The sequence below is a fragment of the Gymnoscopelus braueri genome (genome assembly GCF_963280865.1).
Source record: "Gymnoscopelus braueri genome assembly, chromosome: 16".
Taxonomy (NCBI): Eukaryota; Metazoa; Chordata; class Actinopteri; order Myctophiformes; family Myctophidae; genus Gymnoscopelus; species Gymnoscopelus braueri.
Window position 1 is genome coordinate 4,556,301 of NC_137616.1, and position 23,841 is coordinate 4,580,141.

The 23,841-nt window shown below is 40.9% G+C and overlaps 2 protein-coding genes across 2 annotated transcripts in view; both read left to right on the forward strand.

Moving 5' to 3' along the window:
• The first annotated feature begins 3,407 nt into the window (after positions 1-3,407).
• Positions 3,408-21,678, forward strand: LOC308103833 (uncharacterized protein). Its single transcript, XM_080454012.1, has 4 exons — positions 3,408-3,509; positions 14,178-14,462; positions 21,016-21,255; positions 21,341-21,678. Exons 1-4 carry the CDS (start codon positions 3,440-3,442, stop codon positions 21,652-21,654), a joined length of 909 nt encoding a protein of 302 aa, XP_080310138.1. The 5' UTR covers positions 3,408-3,439; the 3' UTR covers positions 21,655-21,678.
• Positions 8,358-23,841, forward strand: part of LOC308103832 (uncharacterized protein) — a 36,985-nt gene continuing 21,501 nt past the window's right edge. Inside the window, exon 1 of the mRNA XM_080454011.1 lies at positions 8,358-8,402. The gene's annotated coding sequence lies outside the window, so the exon portion shown is untranslated. The remainder of the gene's footprint in view (positions 8,403-23,841) is intronic.

The following is a 23,841-nucleotide window of genomic DNA, read 5'->3' on the forward strand; positions in this document are numbered from 1 at the left end:
TCTAAGAGCAGACTTGCTGTCATATTGACGAATTTCGCCAGACTGGCTAGTTTTTAGCTTTAAGAGCATATGCAATTTCAGTGTGGCCAGTCTCTTAACAATTTTCTTGGAGACTGCATGGCATGGTGGGAGCCAGGTGGTGATGGTGTCCATCCACCTCATAATGAGGTCCAGTGGATTCTCCATTGTAAGGAGTGCCTGTTCTTGTTCTTCCATCAGGTGGTGGAGCCTCATATGCACTTGATGGACATCTGTCGAAGGGTGGGCCAGTTTCCCCTTGCTCTTGATTGTAGTGAGTACTGCCTCTGACTCCACGGGGTGGAGGCTGTGGTAGCCATGCTCGTCAAGGGCACTGCTTGAGAGACAGTACTCACTAGAAGCTACACATGCAGTTTTTCTCATTTCTGTGAACACTGCCCATCCCGACAGGTAGTACAGAACCAGTACCTGCCCTTGTATCAAGGGCAGGGGTTGTTGCCTGAGCTGGCAACTCGGGAATCTCCACTGGCTGCTCCTCTTTTTGGGCCAAGGTGTCGATGTACTCGACCATTGTGCTCTCAGTGGAGGGGCCCTTGCCTTCATATTGTGTTAGGGCAATAGCCTTCAGCCTTGCACGGCAAGTTTTGGCGCTGGGGTGGATCACGTTGTCTGCTCTCAATTGGGAATGCAGATTCTCATTGGCATCAGTAAATAAATAACAAATTTAGCTAAAAACATTGATCTCCTTAGAAAAATGAAATTAACCTCACAAAACAACAACATTACCATTAAACATTAACCTTCACTCATTCCATTAACAAGAGTGGACTGTTGGTCCCAAATAAATGACAATGTGGCAAGTCAGCAGCTTCTTACTTCATCAAGAATCAAAGTGTTGCTTCAGTCCCCTCCATAACATTTTAAATGCATCCACACCTAATAGGGCCCAGTGTTGAAGTGGTTCAGTGATGTCCTTTCTCTTGTCATCTGGGCCATCCAGGTTCTGTTTCCTGGCAGGAAGGAAGGGGGAACTGGTGGCAGGTGATGCTCCAGTTCCACTGGGAAGAGTGCAGCCATTACCTGCCATTACCAGCATGGTCGTTTTTGCCATTCTGACACCAGTCTGGGATGGCTTCCAGGCTGTAAATAAAATAGATTAATTTAGTGTTGTAAGTCTCATAACTGCTGCCATTAATTCTGCTTTTGATTGTTTGTCTCAGAGGCACTTACCCTGATGCTTCCCTTTCTTTTTGGAGCGAAACACTGTGGCATTCCATGTTTGCATGAACTCTGCAGCCTCTCCAACTTCCAATTGGCCCCACCAGTGGTGTTAAGTGGATATAGTGCTGCATATATCAAACATGTTGTATTAGTGTCAAACAGAAGGGGCAAGCACTGCCTGGGTTCAGTGGCTTCCTCAAACATGTGCTCTTCAGTGAAACAGGTAGGTATATTTATAACCCCCCTCAAAGTTCTGCTTGGTTGTCAGAACACTAGAAGTTGGATATAGAAGGTAAGAACATTGACATAAAATTGTAATAGCAAAGCTGAGAATGAAGCTAACTGACACTAACTGGTTTGTTCATATAGAGTGTGATGGTAAATTAAAGGCTAAAGCCTGAACATACCACACCGATCACTTGTATGTCCCGCTCTCCACATGCTGCAATAATGCTTTGCATGTAGGCCCAGAGATCTCTCCCTGATACTGAAGGCCAGAATGGAGGCCAGAATAGTTGGAGGCCAGAATAGTTGTCAGCACCTTATTTGACAGGGTGTCATTTTGGGGGGGGGGGGGGGGGGGCAAGGTCACTGTTCCCAAAATCATTTTGCTCCCTGGGTCAAATTGCAGATCTTTTTTTATGGCTATTTCATCAATCTATAAAAAAATGGTTACAGTGCATTAAAAGTGTGCATATGAAACAAAATACTGTATCTGGGAGTGAAACGATCTGAGGTCAATAAGCAACATGAGTGTAAGTTCAACAGTGTGTTGAGTATGCCGACTTATGTCTGTTCTGTAAGTGTGTCTTTTGGAAAATACTATACTGTTTAATCTATACTGTGTATGTATTCGTTATTGTCTCCGCCAGGCCGAAAGGCATGGCGAGAGAGTATGTTTTGCACCCTGTCCGTCCGTCCGTGTGTGTGTGTCCGTCCGTCTGTGAACAGCTAATCTCCGACACCGTTGGCTTGATTGCAGCAAAACTGTGCACACACACTCCCTAGATGCCAATTCAGAACATTTGCCCCAAATTTTTCACATGGGCCTGTTATAGCGCCACCAGGAGGCCCCTTTTTCCAAAACTCATTTTTTGACAGTACTCCTAGAGATTTTGTCCAAACATCACACAAATCAGTACACAGTATCTCTATAGTCATTAAACGCAACCGGTATTTCAGATTTTTCATATTCCATCCTGATTGGCTAAAAATGGCTTCCAAAGTTTGCAGGAGTGCTCCGTTTTGAACAAAATGCCTCAAGTCATGATCACAGCATGCAATTTCCCTGAAATTTTGCACGCACATTCCCAGATGCTACTTAAAAATGTTCAAATCAACCTCATGGTGGCGCTATAACAGGGCGATTCGTGTTTTTACCTATAACTGCACCGATCTGTATAAAACTTTGTACACTCCCTAGAGGCCAAGGAAAAACCTTTGCTCTGCATATTTCACATCTGTATTTTATAGCGCTACCAAGAGGCCGACTTATCCAAATTTCATGCAAATCGGTACACATGATCTCTATAGTCATGTGATCAAGACGGAGTTGTTTGATTTGACATATTCCATCCTGATTGGCTAAGATTAACATCTAAACTTTGCAGTAGTGGCTTGTTTTGAACAAAATGCCGCAAATCATGAACGCAGCGTCTGATTGCGGTGAAACTTTCCACGCACATTCACACTATGTTGAGGAACAAATGCCACCCTTTTAACATTGGCCTGTTATAGTGCCACCAGCAGGTTAAATTAAGCAAAACAATTTTTTAGAACAAAATGCCTCAAATCATGAATGCAGTGTCCGATTGCCGTGCAGGGCCTAGGAAGAAATGACACCTTTTTCACATTGGCCTATTATAGCGCCACGAGGAGGCCAAAATAACCTACCTGACCTGGCGGAGACCTGTGCTCCGAGGAGCACTTTTTCTTTAATCATTCTGATTTTATCGTACTAATGAAACTATACAAACTAACTATACATTTTCATTTTAAGGCACCTTTAGGACAGCAAGGCGGGCATTCTGAGGAAGATGCTGCAGTTTCAGCGCCATCAAATCCAGGATCTCATGCTAACCCTAACCCTTTTTAATTAAGTGTACATGAACATCAAACATGTATCATACATGCTTATTAAAAGGATCATGCCATGACCACTAGGTCTCCAGACTATTAAAGTCCTTTTTCCAATTCCTTCATTTCAGACCAGTGTGTGGAGTCCAGACTGCAGGTGAAGATGAACTCTCCAGACTCAGCCAGGGCCATGTCTATTAAACAGGAGGAACCTGAAGAACCCCCACAACTCAGTGACTTTCATGTGCTCTTTCTTTCTTTCATATTTTCTGTTCTGTAGGGCTGTCACAATATCAAATTTACACTACAATAACAATGGTAAAACAAAAAAAATACCAGCAAAAATGTCTAAACATACAGAGCCGCATCATAAAAATCTGTTTACATTTACTTCCTGTTTAAGGTGTTCAAGGTGTCTGATTAGGAACAACACACAATGCTAGATTTATTACGGTGGTGTTTAATTACTTCTTCTGTTGAAGAAAGTAGGAAGCTGATATATTGCACTTTTACCTTAGCGCTAGGTATAAGAAAATGCACTTAAGACTTCCTTCTGGTGATTAGTAGTTTTCTTGCCTACCTATGTTGATGTTATGCTCAGGTCGTGGACCTGGTGAGATGAAGGAGGAGCCCGGCCAGGAGGCCACCCACAGAGCCTAGTCCCTCCACGTGCCAGAGCCTTCCCGTGTTCAGGCAGAGTAGTTCCGGAGAAGCGGACTGAGTGGCCCTGTCTTTCCCTATAGGACTGACCGTGGGTAGACCTGGGATGTAAGTTGGGGCTTGATCAACCCCGGCTGGGTCACCTGGGCGAGGGTGTACGTTGCGAGACCCGAAACACCCTATGACCCCAGGCTACAACACTGATGATACATCCCAGGTGCATCCATGTGATGTATTCTTTATAGAATGCAATTATCGCTTTGGATAGAAGCGTCTGCTAAATGACTGTAATGTAAATGTAATGTGCGTCCAAACTTTTCACCAGAAATATCAAGCTTTCATGTCTGGAGGTGGCTCTGTTTCATAACGTCATGCACTTAGCGGCATGAGCTGTGATTGGTCTACTTTGGAAGTGGCAGACTGTAAATACAGATTGACAGACAGACAGACAGACAGACAGACCTGTTGTATACGGCTTGGCCTACCGCCTAATTTACTCCCAAATCATGAGCTCACATTGAAGTATCATGGTTTAATATTGTTTAACTCACGCAAAATTATTGCCATCAATATTTTACCCACCGATGGCGGAGGAAACCATGCAAGGCACCTGCTCATCTGAAGCAATTAGGGGTTCAGCATCTTGCTCAAGGACACACCAATTCTGGGGGAGCCCGGGATCGAACTGTGAAACTCGCAGTTGCCATCCGGCCGCTCTACCGGCCACTCTACCCCTGAGCCAGTGCCACCTCCTCTACTCACACTTTTTCCAAAATAGCAGATCTACAAGCTCATCACGCATCACATTGTAGATCGGCTTTTCTTTTTTATAGTTTGTATGACAGAGGGGGGTATGTCATGTGGTGTGGGAGGTGGGGTGGCGGTGGAGTATGGGGTGTATGTGTGTGTGTGTGTGTGTGTGTGTGGGGGGGGGGGGGGGGGCGGTTGGAGTTTACAGTGTACAAACGTTTTGTATGATGTCCACACCCCCCAGGTCATTTTTGAGCAGTCCACCATTGGGCTGGCTAAGAAGATTGTGTCTGACTCCTCTCATGTCCTACACACTGAGTATAGGTTACTGCCGTCAGGTAGGAGATACGGGACCCATGCGTTCAACTACAATAGGTACAAGTACTCCTTTGTCCCTATGTCAATTACACTCCTCAATGATGTCCTTGCGGTGGGCAGACGGCAGGGCAGAAGGTTTTGAGGTGTGCTAAGGTGTTGGTCTTATTGCACTATATACTGAATGAGGTGGCTATTATTATTATTTATTATTATTATGGAGGGTGATGACTAGGAAAAACGGACTGTACATGTCACTGTGTGTTTATGTTTTTGTTTTTGTCTCTGTCCTGTACTGTATGGTATTGTTTATGCTGCTGGTCTGTGTGTCCAAGACAAATTTCTCCCACGGGAGACAAAATAAAGTAACCTTGACCTTGAACCTTGTTTTAGCATCAAAATATACTTTGAGTACCAAAGTAAAAGTACTCAAATTTTCAGAAAATAGCCGATCTACAAGCTCATAACGCGTCACATTGTAGATCGGCTGTATGTGGTTACTGTAGGTTTTGTATTAATAATAAAATCTGCAAAGTAACAAGTAACTAAAGCTGTCAAATGCTGCCATTGTAGTGGAGTAGAAGTAACAAAACTGGAAAGGAAAGTAAAAAGGACCTCAAAATTAAACTGTGCATGGTAAGCACTTGCATAGTACTTGAGTAAATATACTTAGTTACTTTGCAGCACCACTGCCTGACAGCCAATGACTGATAGATTAGGTAGCACCAGCTGCACTGATTGCTAGAGCGTGTAGGTGCATGGGTTTATATTAATGGTCACAGCTTAGATCTTTGGATTAAATCGGAGAGCAGACCTGTATTGTAAAAAAATTGGCCACAGTAACTTTACGAAAACACAGAGCATTTCTCCTCTGTCCTTCTCTTTCTAGGGGTTTTCAGTTAAAATAATTTGACTTTCCCATTGACTTTTTGGGGTGTTTAAAGTTAAATATTTCAAAAGCTACAAATTATTTCAAAAAGAAAAGTACAAGCACACATGTCCACAGTAAGCTGGATTTTTTTTACAGTTTGAATGGAGTTTCTAAGTGAAAGTATGTAGGAGTAGTTAGGTTCCATACCTTTGGGAGAGAAATAAATAATGTAGAACATCAATAGTGTGCTCGCTGCTGCTGCCCACAATAAGATTAGGCATAAGGGACAAGGCGCCACACAAGATATGGCCCTCAGTCTTAATGGGACAGTACTGCACCAGTGCTACCAATGGAAAAGTTAGTGTGTATTCCTGTCTGATCTGAATTGACTACTGATTGATTTGATTGGTTCAGTATCTTAACCAGTCCATGCTTCAAATTACTTGGACGAATAGTTAGAACCCAATTTGAATATACATTATATAAATATATATATATAATATAATGACTGTTAATGACCGTTTTACACACGATCAACAGGCAATGGATTTGGGAAGTATATTGTGAGAGAAATGTATGCGCTGTAGTATATATATATATATATATATATATATATATATATATACCGTATATCTAGGTGTGCCCTGGGATCTTTTGGCTAAGCCAGGTGTGCCTTGGCACAAAAAAGGTTGATAAACACTGCGCTGTACCACTGGCAACGGTACCCCCTGGGCAGGGCAAGGAGGAATTTGGATGGGGCAAGTAGATTAGAGAAGTACTTGTAGAAAAAACTAAGAAATGTAAATTATTGTTGTTATTCACTTAATACTATAAATGACCATAAACCATATACAGTATAGAATTCTACAGTTTTGATATGATTTAATGTAATATTGCTGTGTTTCATTACACCCAATGGGAGGCACAATTTCAGTTATTTTACTTTTACCAAATGTTGGTTAACTGAGGAGAAAAGTGCATGTATTTTTAATTAATTATGACAGTATTTCTTTACAATTAATGGAATAGCTATGATCACTATTAAGTTGTATTACATTATTATGAAAAGCACTATAGCACACACACGCACGCACGCACGCACGCACGCACGTGTGTGCAAGATGTTTCATTATTATGCTATAATGTATAATATGGTTATCAGGAAGGTGAAACATCAGCTATGATGTCTTAACAATACTATATTTAGGATGTTACTATATTTAGGATGTTTAGGATATATTTAGGATGTTTAGGATGTTAAGGACAATTATACAACATCTGGAGTTACAGGAAGAGTTCAAATAGAGAAAGAATATAGAAGAGAGGAACACAGAGCAAGTACAAACTCAATTAAACAGGAAGGAGCAAGTATGCATCTTCAGAAGTATATACATTTATTAATATACCAATGGAGCCAGGCCTGCAGACAGGACTGATACAATAGGATTGTGGGTCTGCTTTTATAACTTGTTGTGGCCCTACATCTTAGCACACAATAATATGAAATCTCATGATTAGTTAAGTTATAAGACCATATTAGGTCAGCCTGACCCAATGCAATTCATCCATTACAATCAATCAGTTAGGGGTTAAGTAAGAGTCTTATCAGGGACACTTTGACACATTGCTGAGGCCTGGAATCCAATCTCAGACCTCTGGCTTCCCAGTCAGGCTCTCTAACCATTCAGCTATGGCCGCCCCTACTGAGTACAATGACATGACTATAATAGAGATAAACGGGGATTACATTATTGATAATTAAATTACATGTATTATTTTGATTAACTGCTGCACTCCTAGATGGATGTTCTCTTCTATAGCATTGGTTCTCAAAATCCGGGGACCCCCAGGGGTCCACTCTAAACATGTTTTATATTAATTGACTATTAAAAAATAGCAGATATACAAGCTCATGGCGTGGCACCGAGTGCCGCACTATGAGCTTGTATATCTGCTATTTTTGAGAAATCGTGAAAACTTGTGCAAATCTTTGAATATATTATATATATATGTATATTTTAAAGTGGACATTAAGTAACTCAAATCGTTGCTTCGGGGGGTCCCCGGAACAAAATATTTTGAGATGGGGGTCCGTGGCCAAATACATATAATTTCGGGGGTCCTTGACATGAAAAAGTTTGAGAACCACTGATATGTATGTTCTCTTGTTTACAGGTCTGGAAGGTCACATAGTACTCTACTGTTACTGTATATAAACAATGGACAGTACCCGAGACCAACAGCAGGGGGCAGCTATACACCAACTGGCGTCTAGACAAAGTGGTCGTCAGAAGAAGAAGAACATACCCACAATGCAGTAGTGAAAACAACATGGTGTGTTGTTGACCATATCTATGATGTTGACTGCCTTTAACTCTATGGTTGACTGACTGTTGTTGACACTTTAAAATACCATAGATTTATATAAAAGTAACATACAAAGACAACTTAAACGTGTCGTTTCTAAACAGTGTCGTCGTTAAGCAGCAGGAGAACGTTTGTTAGCAGCTCAACCACTGAAACACAGCAGGTAAAGATCAACTCATTCATGTTGGGTTTCATTTGTATTTATTGACTCAATATGGAATATAAATCTAATTGCTGTTATATTCATGTGATTGTGACTGTTTTCAATATAATGGTTAATCTCCATATAAGCAATGAGGTGCAAACGTTGCTTGTACATTTGTAGCCTTGGATCAAGACGGTCATCGGTCATAATGAATGATGCACTTTCACACTTGGGGTCCGTACATCTACTTAAACGTTTGGGTTTCAAATATAAAGTGCTTACCTCATGGCCACGGATGTTACAATTATGTTCGGGTCCTCAGAAGTAGGCCTACCCGTGTCTTCCTTATTGTTCCATTTTAATCAATTGAATCCGATCTGTGTCAGATCTCCGTATGCTTTCAACTGCGGGACCCTATCGGTTGGGAGGTGTATTGCACTCTATCACATTATAACTCTACGAGGAAAATGGCCACCGATCAGGATTAAAGTGTTTGTTATTGAACAATACGGAAGCTACGGGTACTTCTGAGGGGCCGTACATAATTGTAACATCCTTGGCCATGAGGTAAGCACTTTATATTTGAAATTTGAACGTTTATGTAGATGTACGGACCCCAAGTGCGAAAGTGCAAAGACTATTTTTAACCTACTCAAAGACTGTCATATACTATATGACAGTTATAACAGTCTTGTGTCCAGGCTAGTACATGAGTAGGAACTCTGTCCACAGTAATGTTAATGTGATTGTCAAGTGAAGTTAAACATTTGTCTAAACATTTGTCATGCTGTACAGTGTTGCCAGATTTTGCGAGAGAAATAAGCAACTAGGTCTATGAAAAGACCTACAAGCTCACAACTTGTCGCGTTTTGAGCTTGTTGATCTGCTCTTTTCAAAAGAATCTTGAAACGCTTTAACAACACAAATCTGGTAAGGGGGGCCCTGGCACAATATGCGTTTTAGATGGGGGGGGGGGGTCCATGGAAATATACATTTTGGGGGTCCTTGCTTGACATGACAATGTTTGAGAACCACTGGTTTAAACAACATTAGGGAAGCAAGCCCAAATAAGGACTGAAACAAGCCCAAAAAAACACAACTACCAATATTTACAAGCAACATTACAGAAAAACAAGCCCAAAGTGTCAGGCCTAGAATGACCCATCCAGGTAATGCATGGCATTGAAAGTAGTTTCCCTGTCTTGTCCTAACTGAGACTGAGTTTGAGCTTTTAGGGAGGGGCCAAAGTGCACCGATGTAAATGAAAGGGTTGCACTGGATTTATGACTAAAAACAAGACAAAACTATCATTGTGCAAAATGCGGCACGATCATTGTTTTATCTTGTTTTCATAATGGTTGGAAGCCGAAATTGTAATTGACAATAGAATGTGAATAGTTGAGCAGCCCAACTTTGATCACTGCCTTCAATCGAGGTCAAATAAAGGCTGTTTATGTGATCAAATATAATTCCCCATCTGTACTTGTGAACATAAGTTGTTGCTTGGGGATGTATTTTGGGTCACATTCCAGTGTTTGAACTGCACTTATTGGCTACTTTCACCTTATTCACTTTCACCATTATTTGCATCGTTGGAATCACTCTTTTGACACATATCCCTTGTGTAATCTTAAGTTAATCATGATGTCTTCTACAATACTGTATATAAACTGTATAAACCATTATCCTTGCACCCAACGTTCATATGTTGTTTGACTTTAATAACTGGAGACTACTGTGTCCAGTCATTAAAGTCCTTTTTCAATTACTTCATTTCAGACCAGTGTGTGGAGTCCAGACTGCAGGTGAAGATGAACTCTCCAGACTCAGCCAGGGACATTTCTATTAAATCTATTAAACAGGAGGAACCTGAAGACCACCCACATCTCAGTAAGTTTCACGTGCTCTCTCTTTCTTTCATATTTTCTGTTCTGTTGTAGAGCTGTTACAATAATAACGCAGATCTTCAATGGGCTTTTTCCTCAGCTTGAGGTTTAACCACTTGAACACTAGCATCCCTATTCTGGGAGAAACATTCACTGAAATTAACTGATCGACAAGATCTCTAGCTTGTAGATCAGCTATTTTACGTAGGTAAAGAGATTTGGTGTAGAGGTTATATAGCAAACTGTACCCTTAGTGAACTAAGTATTAGTTCACTAAGTATAGAGAGGTTAGTGTAATGTATAGAGGGTTTTTGTGATTTAAACATGCCAACAAGTAAGTATATCTTCAACTATTTTCAGTTATTTTATCATATTACTCGCTCAATATTCGCTTATGGGAAAACGTCCCCCTGGCAGAGATTTGGGTGTAGGCTTATTAAGCTACCTTCGCTCTAGAGAAGAGCTTGTGTTTAGCCTCGAAAGCTAACAACAAACACTGTGTTAAGCCTCAGAAGCCAACACACAATAAAGTGATAATTCGAGCGAAACATAAGCCGAATTAATGATATATTTCCCAGTTTGAGCCTCGAACGCCAAACCGGAATAAAGAAACTAACACCACGTTCGTACCTCAGAAGTCAAACCGTGTTACAGAATGGCTAGCCCACCTTCCTCCCAGAACGCTGCGGCTAAGAGCGTCTCCCCCGCGGCCAGCGGGTTGAAGAAGCCCGGCCAAAAGCAGTGCCAATGTGGGAACAAAATGTCGGGCTTCGACACCCATACTCGCTGCCTAAGATGCCTGGGTTTGCTACACGCGACCATGGGCCTGCAGCCTGGTTTCTGCGAGCACTGACTGTGAGCGAATGGAAATGAAATTCCTTATCTGACGGCTAAGCAAGCTAGCAAAGCGAGCTGACGACCCGGTGCTCGTGGAAACCATGGACACAGAGGGAGGAGATATAGACCCCGCTCCCCCTGTACATAACTGGGCAGAGAACGCCGACGAACACCTACCTCTCGAACAAGGGGAACCGGAGCATGTGATGATGGCGGCGGCCCAGCCAGAACCGGAGCCGGACGATGACTGCTCGAGCCCATCCGACTCCGTCCTCTACTCCGAGGATAGCGGCAATGAAGACTACGATGACTTCATGCCATCCTCCTCACAGTTCGCCGCCCTGTCATCCGTCCTGGAAATGCCAGGCCCAGGCGACACAGGGCACCCAGGAGCAGCGAGTAGGGCTGGGTGCGGTAACCGCAATACCGCCATAACGCGGTGCGGTAATGCATACCGCGGGGTTGGGTTCATTACCGCGATAACATAAAAAAATATATATATTATTTAAAATTAATATTTATTTTTTCTTTTCTTTTTTCCCCCAAAAAATATATTTTTGCTGGTGGAAGTTATACAAGTGAAATGAAAAGTTTACCATATTAACACATTGTGTGCCAGAGGTTTATTAAAATAGGGTACATCTAGTGCCAGCATATCTTCCATCCGCTTACGCTGATATGTTTCGTGCTGTAGAAGCCTCGACGAGGACACGCCACGAAGCAGAGTCCTGCACGGGTCCAATTTTGAGAACCAAAATTGGACCCGTTCAAAATACGGACCAAAACCACCCCGCCCGTCAAATAATAGACCCGTTGTCCGCCCGCTTACCCGTGATAACATGCAGAGTAAAATGCAAACAGCCTACAGACAGTCACTCAATTTAAAAGTGTGTTGAAACGTGTTGAAAAAGATAGCAGCCTTCAACAATAGAGCTACATTCAGTGGTCAGGTTCGTTCAGAAATCAAGTGAAGATGGAGGAGCGAGCTTTAGCCACATGCACGAAACATATGCAGTAAGAATGTGTCGCTGTTTACATTGTCAGAGGGTTTTAATTTGAAAGTTTAACAGGATGTTCAATGTGTTTTAGTGAGTTAAGATAACCGACCGGCGTTCTCTATGCCGTTGTGCTGTGTTAAGTTACACATTTCTTTCATAACAAGAACAAGATAGGTTCCCTACTTTACTTAATCGTAAAAGTTTTTATCTGAGATAAGGCTTTCCAATAATCTTTGACGGTAATCTTTGACGGATTATGCTAACGTCATGGTCATGGAATATAAACATTTGGAACGATGCCACGGCCACGCAGACTGGTTAACTACGGAGAGATGAGAGAAAACATCATCCAGACTAGGTATCTCTCTCTCTCTCTCTCAGAGCTAGAACCACGGACCCCCTGGACCCCATGATGTAGGCTATTTGCGGGGGCAGTTCGTAGGTGTCGAACTCGAATTTCTAGTTTTATACATTTGAAAACTTCAACATTACTTTTACTTTTGTACTTTAAGTATATTTTGTGGGTAGTGGAGATGACTCCTCTCCTATGCGGACAACCATGGCCCCTCCCACTACACAGGGATCTGCTCTCACAGGCGGGGGGGGGAAATATTTCACCCGCACCCAGAGCACCTGGAGCTATGGGCTTGGCTCGTGAAAGGATGAACCTATGCGAGGGGTCTCCCCCAGAATGTCATCAACACAATACAGAGTAGTGGTGGGAAAAACAGTTCATTTCGGTGAACGAACGATTTCGTTCACGTTCACGGCAAAGATTCGTTCAAATGATTCGTTCACGTTCTCGTTCAGAAGCGCTTCCGGTCCCGGCGGAGCGAATGCGATGCGCTACGCTAACTGCATGCAACTGTGTGCAATGCATCTGATTCCACTGACATGACTGCACAGTCTGCACAGAAACACAGCACTGTCATTCACGATCTAATTGCACCATCTTCTTTGTAATATAATGTGTAGAAGTAATACATTACTGAAATATATATTGTAAAGTTATTTTTATTTGTCGATAATTATTTATAATAACAATAATAATTTTATACAAAGCAGCCCAAGTCAACTCACATGACTATCGATTTCCAACCATGTCTTTAACTACTATTAACTTCATGAATAGTAGCTGTAGCATACTATTTGCATCTTCTACTCAAACTAAAACGTGTTTATTTGCATCTTCTACTCAAACTAAAACGTGTCTAGGACCATGAATATTTATTTATTTTGATACTTAAATGTCTTCAACATCCAAAAGCACATCCTCTTATGTGTGAATCAATGTAAAAGAGAAAAGAGAAAAAAAGGCAGCATATAACTTTAGAGCTTTGACAGGCTTTTTCTCTGCTTCTTGATTTAAGGTTCAACCACTTGAACTCTAGCGTCCCTTTTCTGGGTGGAACAATAGAGGGTTAGCTCACTAAGTATAGAGGGTTTAAGTCATTCTATCAGATGTGAAAAATACTTCCTTGGCCTACTGGCATTGTGCAGACATTTGGCGTTGATCGGTACAGCGGTTTGTGAAGTTCGCCCCGAACTCACAGACGAACACATTCAAAGACTCACAGAACCATTTCTAGATTTTAAACTATGACCCAACTTCATGGGTGGAGAAGTTTCTGTTTCATGATGTCATGCAGGTAAAGACATGAGCTGTGATTGGTCTACCTTTGAGGGGAAATACATACAGTACATACTGTACATACTGTACGTACAGGTGAACCCTGTTCTATACGGCTTGACCTACAGCCTAATTTACCCAAATCAGAGCCGACGTGTGAAGTTTTATGGTTTAATATTGTTTCATAATTTAATGATTCAAATTAGCTGTAACAACATTCACTTGTTTGGTAAAATAACTTTACAATTTACAAATTATTTATTTTGCTAAACCTTGCTAAAACATGATTTTTATGAATTTCCGTTTTCAGAAACACCTGTAGTTGGTAAATGTTTCGTCAATCAAAGTAGCTGATAGCTCAATTTGTACAGGGAACATGGACGAAATATATGTACATTTTAGGAATCCAGTATTCACTATCATGTTATTTTTCTGCTCCTAGACATACTGCACATGGTTGTGTGTAAAGAAGAGGAGGTTTCTCCTGAACAGGAAAGGAGCCCCAGTCTGCTCCAGGAGGAACCAGAGCCTCCTCACATTAAAGAGGAACAGGAGGAGATACTTCAAAGACCTGAGGAGCCTGTTGCGTCAATGTTGACATTACTAGCAGTGAAAAGTGAAGTTTATGATGAAGACATCTCTTCACACTGCTCTGAAGCTGAAGTTGAACTTGAATCTGACACTGAAGTCACTGAAGACAGTGATGATTGGGAGGAGGCAAGTGGAGGTGTCCACACTGGTGAAAAACCTTTCCAGTGTAAACTGTGTATCAAGAGTTTCATTAATTCATCTGATCTAAAGAGACACCAGTGTGTCCACAATGGAGGAAAACCTTTCCACTGTGAACATTGTGACAAGAGTTTCATTAATTCATATGATCTAAAGAGACACCAGCGTGTCCACACTGGAGAAAAACCTTTCCACTGTAAACATTGTGACAAGAGTTTCCGTCTGTCAGGCCAGCTGAAGATACACCAGCGTGTCCATACAGGAGAAAAACCTTTCCACTGTGAACATTGTAACAAGAGTTATAATTACTCATCGAACCTGAAGACACACCAGCATATCCACACTGGAGAAAAACCTTACCACTGTAAACATTGTAAGAAGGGTTTTATTACTAAGGGCAATCTGAAGACACACCACCAGCGTATCCACACAGAAAAACCTTTCCACTGTAAACTGTGTTACATTAGTTTCACTAATTCAGATCACTTGAAAAGGCACCAGTGTATTCACAACATGGAGGGACAAAAACTTTAGTAGCTCACTGGGAGCATCAAAATAAACACCTGTGTTGTTAGGCAGTTGTTGGAAAAGCAGAATTATTATGGATATTCATACTGCTCCTGTCAACAGAGGCCTCTGTTAGGACTCGTCTTTTGGAGACATTCCCCAGCTATTTTTTTCTTCTTCATCTAAATCAATTCATATGTATTTATATTTTATAGCTAGAGGATGCAATTATAGTCCAGGGTCAGACAATAAGGACTGCCCACTTGTCCAGGGCATGTTAGAAAACCGTCTGCCTATTCTGAATCTCATAGCCTGAACAGGGCTCTAGACTGCCACCAAAATGAGTTTGCAAGTTAACATTTCAGTGTGTTTCAGTGCACAATTATTAGGTTGGTCCTTCACTGCTTCAGTTTTCTTGTGCGTTTACTGGAGTTTCATACGTTGATGAAATGCTCTTAAATTGTCACAGTTGTGTCTGGCGTGACACAACTGTATAAACGAGTCACGTCATTACAAGAAAATCACTGTTACACACGAGACAAACATTTATTTTCTGATCAAGTGTTTGAATCCGGTTGAAAAGCCTCACATGTGCATTTTCTACTTTTGATTTGATCAGGTAGTGGAGTGCGAGGATACAGTTCACACACGCACACACAAACTGTTGACGGAATCGTGTGCAAACAATGAAAGATAGACAAACTAACATTGTAATGCGCTGTTAGCTTGTAGCGATCTGTAAGGTCTTAGATTATGTCATTTGCAGGCACTGCAGACTCTCAGGGCCCTATTTTGCATGAGGCCTTAACCCTTATGCTCAATCTTAATAGCATTGTTTTATTACTAGAGTCTTGTTTGTCCCATGTAAGCGTATCACCATATATGGGCATAGCATCTGGACAACCGGATCCTCATATATGCCTATGGGCGTATCGGGTTTATTTATGGTTAAGTCTGAGTTATAGTGACATGCCTATGGGCTTTTTGGGTTTGTTTATGGTTATCGCTGAGTCATAGTGACATGGTCGTGGCCCTGCCTATACTGTATGTAGGTTTGTTTATGAGTCAGAGTGATGTCCCGCCCTTCCCTTTTAATATAGGATTTAAAAAAACATTTTAATATACTGAAATTAGCCGATCTACATCGATGCATTGTGAGCTTGTAGATCGGTTATTTTCACAATTCTTTTCAATGTTTTTGAAAATAAAATACAAAATTGCCTAATAAGATAGGGACCCTCAGTCTTAAAGGGACAGTACTGCACCAGTTCTACCAGCGGAAAAGTTAGTATGGAGTCCTGTCTGATCTGAAATTACTATTGATTGATTTGATTGGTTCAGTTTTTGCCATATTGCATTTACCTGTCCATGCTTCAAATGACTGTTTGAAATTGTTGAAACCTGGAACCTTATTTTAATCTACGATTAAATATAATTAATGAATTATTGATATAATAAAGATAATATGTTCTGTAGTATTTTACACATGACCAACAGGTAATGAATTTGATAAATATATTGTGAGAGAAATGTATGCGCTGCACCACTGGCAACGGTACCCCCTAGACAGGGCCAGGAGGAATTTGGAGATTTAGATGAAAGATTAGTAGATTAAAGAAGTTCTTGTAGGAAAAAAACCTTCATGTCAGACTCGCAGTCCTATGAATTGCACATAATTGTTGTTATTCACTTATACTATAAATGGCTATAAACTATATAAAATGTTTTCTTGCTGTGTTTCATTACACCCAATGGGAGGCACAATTTCAGTTATTTTACTTATTAAATATTGGTTAACTTAGGGGAGAAAATATTTGTATGAATTATGCCAGTATTTTTACAATTATTGTTATGGCTATGATTACTATTAAGTTGTATTACATTATTAGAGTGTTATTTTATATTAAATTAAAGCCTATGCAAAACACACACACACACACACACACACACACACACACACACACACACACACACACACACAATATAGAAGAAAGGAACACAGAGCAAGTACAAACTAAACTAAACTAAACAGGAAAGAACAAGTAGATGCATCAGTATATATGTTATAATGGAGCCAGGTCTGCAGACAGGACTGATAAAATAGGATTGTGGGTCTGCTTTTATAACTACTTGTGGCCCTACACCTTAGAACATAATAATATGAAATCTCATGATTAGTTAAAGACCATTTTAGGTCAGCCTGACCCAATGCAATTCATCCATTACAATCAATCAGTTAGGGGTTAAGTGTCAGGGACACTTTGACACATTGCTGAAGCCTGAAATCAGACCTCTGGGCTTCCCAGTCAGGCTCTCTAATCATTCAGCTATGGCCTCCCCTAATGTGTACAATGACATGACTATAATAGAGATTTGCATTTGTACATGTTTGGAGAAATACGGGCTTGGGAGCTTAAATTCCATGGTAATCTGGGGGGGTAAGACTCTCGTAGAGATAAAAAATGTCAAAAAATATAAAATACATCTACGAGAGTCTTTATATAAGGCTATAGCTCCATAGCAGCAGCAGCAATACATTGATATACATTGTTTTGTAGCATGTTGTTGTTGACGTCACTATTATCATTGTAACCCTATAGTTACATCAGCTTTTATAGCATTACTGTGGTTAATCTCCATAATAAGCAATGAGGTGTAAACGTATCTTGTAAACCAGTAGGATCTTTACTTTGTCCACAGTAATGTTTAGTGAAGTTAGAGCTCCATGTCTTCATGAACCAGACATTGAATCCTTACCAACTAAACATTTGTCATGCTGTAGCGTGTCAGGCCTAGAATGACATAAAAAAGATATAGGCCCGGCCTATATTTTCTTTTTCATGTGTTGACAAATGTTGGACACAAGTTCGCACATCATGAGGTTTGGCACTATTGTAATTGATTTTTCATGAAGAATAAGGCATTCTAATGACATATGCAAGCTTTGGTCCTATGTAAGTCTGCCTCCGAGCAGATGTGAGAAAGAGCGTGCCTCCTGCAAAATTCACCGTCAAAAAAGATGAATGAATCTGACTATTTACATGGGAAGTTGTGTAAATTCATTTACGTAAAAAATATGGGCGTAAACAGCTTAGTGAATCGTGCCCAACGGGTCTCATCGGGATGCATCATTATTCAATACCTTGTAGATCTGCTATTTTCAGATCACCTACGTATTATAGGTTTAAACTGGTTGCACTGATTTTGATGCTGTACATTTTGCTGGGGCTCCCCTGGAACCCCCTCAAGAACCCCTGGGGGTCCCCGTACCTCAGTTTTAGAACCACTGTTCTAGACCCTTTTGTAAACAACTGTGCAGAGCCATGGGCTGTCCTTTCATGAGGAGGGAGGGTGGGGACTAGGATAAGTGGGTGGTCAGCGTGTGTCGTTTTCCTATCCAATCGTGGCAACGCCCCCTTCTGTTATGCAGTAGGAACCACATGGTTCCGTGGCGTGCAACGTTAAACATTGGATTTACAATCCCAGCGCCTCTGGATCGAATCCCTCTCCCGCTGTTGTTTACTTATCTAATATCAAATGTGTCGCAAATTATTTATTAGGATTAAGGTTAGGTTTAGGCATAGTTTTTGTCGCCCCCCCGCGAAGCGGACCACTCGGCCCACTTGGTGAGAACAGACTACAGCCCCTAATATGAAGTTAGGAAGTAGTTAGGCAAAAAAACTGTTACAATGACACATAGGCGCGCTGTCTCTAGTGGCTCTACGTCCACTAGAGCTGACTCAGCGCGGTTCGAGTTATGCACCGATAGGGACAGAATCGTAATTAATGAGGTGGAGAATAAGTGGAGGTTCGCTTACCGCCTGTGCACCTGTCTGGTCAACATGGAGAGTCAGGCCACACTGAGACAGAGACGGTGCTTTTGTTGTGCTGGTGCACTCCCCAGCTGGGCAACGCAGGTGCGCTCAAATCAGGTTGATTCCATAGGTGGATTGGCAGGTAGTGTCCCTCGATGACGCAGCCCAGCTGGGGGCGTGGCCTGCTTGGCCCCGCACCGCCTCTGCCCCACTGACTCTCCCTGTTGAGGTGCTTACCTGACAGGCGGTTGCCTAGCGACACTCCACAGTTTACTGTACAAGTTTTGAAAAAATAAATAATTCTCCTTATATTATATTGATACCCAATGATCATGTTTTAGGGGAAGTAGAACCATGGAACCCTAAAGTAGAACCATGGAACCCATGGAACACTAAATTCCTTCATTAGTGTATGGAGTCCAGACTGCAGGTGAAGATGAACTCTCCAGACTCAGCCAGGGACATTTCTATTAAACAGGAACCTGTAGACCACCCGCACCTCAGTATGTTTAATGTTCTCTCTCTTTCTTTCATTGTTTCTGTTCTATTGTAGAGCTGTTGCAATGTAATTGTTTTACTATGCAATAATCATGACAAAATATATCATGGTGATATCCCGATGATTAAACAAATTGGTCGTGTTGTCTTGCGGTGCACACACCATAAGCACCGGTCAGAAGGGCCTGAACGTCCCCCCACTATTTAGCAATCGACTTGTCGATCTCGCCGACCGCTGGTCTATTTATTTTTATTTGTTTTCCCCACCGGCGCTGGTCTAGCATCCCACTGTTCCCATTTTGTTGCACAATTGTTGTTGTGCATTGGCTGCATGCTTGCCTCTCGCTGCAATGACCGTTCGGTTACTGGCTACGTGTGCTACGTTGCTCTTTCAACTCGATCAACTAGGTGCCAGACAAGCTAATACACAACAAATCGTTATTTGTATTCTGCCTGTGGTTGTGAAAGAAGATGATTCCCGTGGAGCTCGGGCTGCAAGAATCAAGTGCTGCTATGATAGACTGACTGACCAGTGATCAGATTACTGCAGCTCAATATAGGCTATGGGAACAAAGTTGTTCCCCTGTCAAGGTGAGAGCAGAGAGTGCACGCACAAAGCACACCAAACCTCCGTGGAATCAAAGTGCACCGTGGCATTTGTGATCATGGATTCTTTATTCATCGAAGTGAATGTCTCTTATTGTAGGCTGCTACAGCTAGGCTAGATTTCATATTTCATATGGAGTATAGCTGACATCTCGCCTATACTGTGGTAGAACAACATTTTAGGTTTGTCGGGTCCATAAAATAATGGGTGTTTTTTTCATAATCATAAGAAGCCAAAGTTAAAAAAAAAAAAAAAACGAGACCAGTGTGTGGAGTCCAGACTGCAGGTGAAGATGAACTCTCCAGACTCAGCCAGGGACATTTCTATTAAACAGGAGGAACCTGAAGACCATCCACACCTCAGTAAGTTTCATGTGCTCTCTCTTTCTTTCATATTGTCTGTTCTGTTGTAGAGCTGTTACAATAATAACACAGATCTTCAATGGGCTTTTTCCTCAGCTTTGAAGTTTAACCACTTGAACCCTAGCATCCCTATTCTGGGGGAAACATTCACTCAAATTAACTGATCTACAAGATCTCTAGCTTGTAGATCAGCTATTTTAGGTAAAGAGATTTGGTGTAGAGTATTAGTATTAGTTCACTATGTATAGAAGGTCAAAATAAATAAGTAACTAAACATAGACATTCGAATTACTACTCAAGATATATATTTTGGTAATATCTTGCTAAAACTTGGAGTGTCTTTTCAGAACTTCAGTTTCCAGAAACACCTGTTATAACCTGTAGTTTGTAACTGTTTTGGCGATCTTAGTAGGTGATAGCTCATTTTCTACATGGAACATGGACAAAGGAAGAATAGATTTACATTTTAGAAATCCAGTGTTCACTATCATGTTATTTCTCTGCTCCTAGACATCCTGCACATGGTTGTGTGTAAAGAGGAGGATTCTCCTGAACAGGAGAGGAGCCCTAGCCTGCTCCAGGAGGAACCAGAGCCTCCACACATTAAAGAGGAATAGGAGGAGCTACTTCAAAGACCAGAGGAGCCTGATGGGTCAATGTTAACATTACTAGCAGTGAAAAGTGAAGATGATGATGAAGACATCTCTTCACACTGCTCTGAAGTTGAAGTTGAAGTTGAATCTGACACTGAAGTCACTGAAGACAGTGATGATTTGGAGGAGACCACTGAAGACAATGATGATAAACGGTATGACAAGAATTTCAGTGAGTCAGGTCCCCTGAAGACACTCCAGCGTATCGACACTAAAGACAAACCTTTCCACTGTAAACATTGTCACAAGAGTTTCTTTCAGTCAAGTCATCTGAATACACACCAGAGTGTCCACACTGGAGAAAAACCTTTCCACTGTAAATATTGTGACAAGAGTTTTAGATGCGCCAGTTACCTGAGGATTCACCACAAGTGTCCACATTGAAGAAAAAACATACTTGTGTAAATATTGTGATCAGAGTTTCAGTGAGTCAGCTAATCTCAAGAGACACCAGCATATCCACACTGGAGAAAGACCTTTCCACTGTAAACAATGCGACAAGAGTTTCAGTCGGTCATTTAACCTGAAGAAACACCAGCATATCCACACTGGAGAAAAACCTTACCACTGTAAACATTGTAAGAAGGGTTTTACTACTTCAAGTAATCTGAAGACACACCAGCGTATCCACACAGAAAAACCTTTCCACTGTAAACTGTGTAACATTAGTTTCACTAATTCAGATCACTTGAAAAGGCACCAGTGTATTCACAACATGGGGGGACAAAAACTTTCCAATATAAAGTAGCTCACTGGGAGCATCAAATTAAACACCGGTGTTGGTAGGAAGGTGGATAGAAAAGTTGAATTCTGAATCTCACAACCTGAACAGGGCTCTAGACTGCCACCAAAATGAGTTTGCAAGTTAACATTTCACCTGATTGCATTTGTGCAAGTGCACGATTATTATGTTGGTCTTTCACTGCTTCAGTTTTCTTGTGCGTTTACTGGAGTTTCATACGTTGATGAAATGCTCTTAAATTACAGTCCTTTTCTTCAAAGTGACTGGTGCGATACAACTGTATAAACGAGTCACGTCATTACAAGAAAATCACTGTTACACACAAGACAAACATTGATTTTCTGATCAAGTTTTTGAATTCGGTTGAAAAGCCTCACATGTGCATTTTGTACTTTTGATTTGATCAGGTAGTGGAGTGCGAGGATACAGTTCACCCATGCAGACACAAACTGTTGACGGAATCGTGTGCAAAAAATGAAAGATAGACAAACTAACATGCGAGTCAATGTAATGTGCTGTTAGCTTGTAGTGATCTGTAAGGTCTTAGATGATGTCATTTGCAGGCACTGCAATCTCAGAGCCCTATTTTTTTGTCACTTTGACTCGCCGAGTCATAGTGACATGGTCGTGGTCCGGCCTTAAAAAAAACCATTTTGAAATAATGAAATTAGCTTATCTACATCGATGCATTTTGAGCTTGTAGATTGGTTATTTTCACTATTTTTTAAATAAAATAATACAAGATTGGCATTATAAGGGACATGGTGGTGTGCACAATATGGCCCTCAGACTTAAAGGGACAGTACTGCACCAGTTCTGCCAGTGGAAAAGTTAGTATGGTGGAGTCATGTCTGATCCGAAATGACTACTGATTGGTTCAGTTTCTGCCATATTGCATTTACCTGTCCATGCGTCAAATGACTGTTAAACATTGTTGAAACCTGGAACCTTATTTTAATCTACAATTAAATATAATGAATTAATTATTGATGTAATATAGATAATACATATGTTCTGTAGTGTTTTACACATGACCAACAGGCAATGGATTTGAGAAGTATTTTGTGAGAGAAATGTATGCGCTGCACCACTGGCAACGGTACCCCCCCTAGACAGAGCCAGGAGGAATTTGGATGGGACAAGTACTGTAGAATAAAGAAGTACTTGTAGGAAAAAGAAAAACCTTCATGTCCGACTCACAGTCCTGTGAATTGCAAATAATTGTTGTTATTCACTATAAATTGCTAACTATATACAGACCATAAAACGTTTTTTTCTGTGATTTTTTAAAATTTTATATTTAATTATATGATATACTATATTTAATAAATACCCTTTGTTTTGCCGTTTTCCAAAAAAAAATTATCACAGAATCAAACGTTTTATGGTCATGATTCATGTCATGTCATGATGGCTTGATTCGAGGCTTAAATTAATAGATATAAATATTTTTGGAAATGTCAATGGAAAAATGCATTGAGTTTTTTCTTCCGGCACCAAAAAAAACAGGAAGTGGGCGGGAACTGCGACGCTCTATATCTCTGCTGTCCGGCCGGAACCAGCTAAATCCAAAATGGTAATTGTTCAGGAAATGAAAAACAAAATATCATTTTTTCAGAAAATGAAGAAAATGAAGAATGAAGAAAAATTGGTATTGTGACTTTATATATTATCAGATACTTGCATTTGTCATTATATTATCACCACTTTACCCAAATCCAGCTCAAGTGGAGTTAGGAGTTTTGTCCAAACACAAATACAGCGCAAGTGGAGTTAGGAGGTTTTGTCCATCATTGATAAGAACAGCTGGCAATGGATCTCAAAGCTCACAACACATCACAACGCATTGTGAGCTTGGAGATCAGCTATTTATGGTGAGCGCCATCCTCATATACTAAGTATAGATCAAGCTGAATTCTGTACTTAAACAACTTTTATTTTAACATGCATTGTAAACAACCATGGATCTAACTGTTACCCACTGTTGTTCTTCTACAGTTGAGTGCAACAAACAATTCTGCCTCAATACTCAATCATGTATTTAACTAAAGCAATCATGGCACACCAACAATAAATAAATGGCATATAAATACAAAATACATTCATGAAAAATAGAATCTGTAGCCTATCAAATCTGTAGCCTACTGCACTAACAATAACAACCACAGTTGAATTTACCTATCATATACCTAT

What these genes read in the sequence shown, in the direction of transcription:
- LOC308103833 (XM_080454012.1), top strand. Translation starts at nt 3,440, where the DNA reads ATGAACTCTCCAGACTCAGCCAGGGCCATGTCTATTAAACAGGAGGAA. An exon ending in TGAAGAACCCCCACAACTCA is followed by an intron (nt 3,510 to 14,177) that starts GTGACTTTCATG and finishes TTCTGCTCCTAG; the next exon opens with ACATACTGCACATGGTTGTG. An exon ending in TTGGGAGGAGGCAAGTGGAG is followed by an intron (nt 14,463 to 21,015) that starts GTGTCCACACTG and finishes AAGTCACTGAAG; the next exon opens with ACAGTGATGATTTGGAGGAG.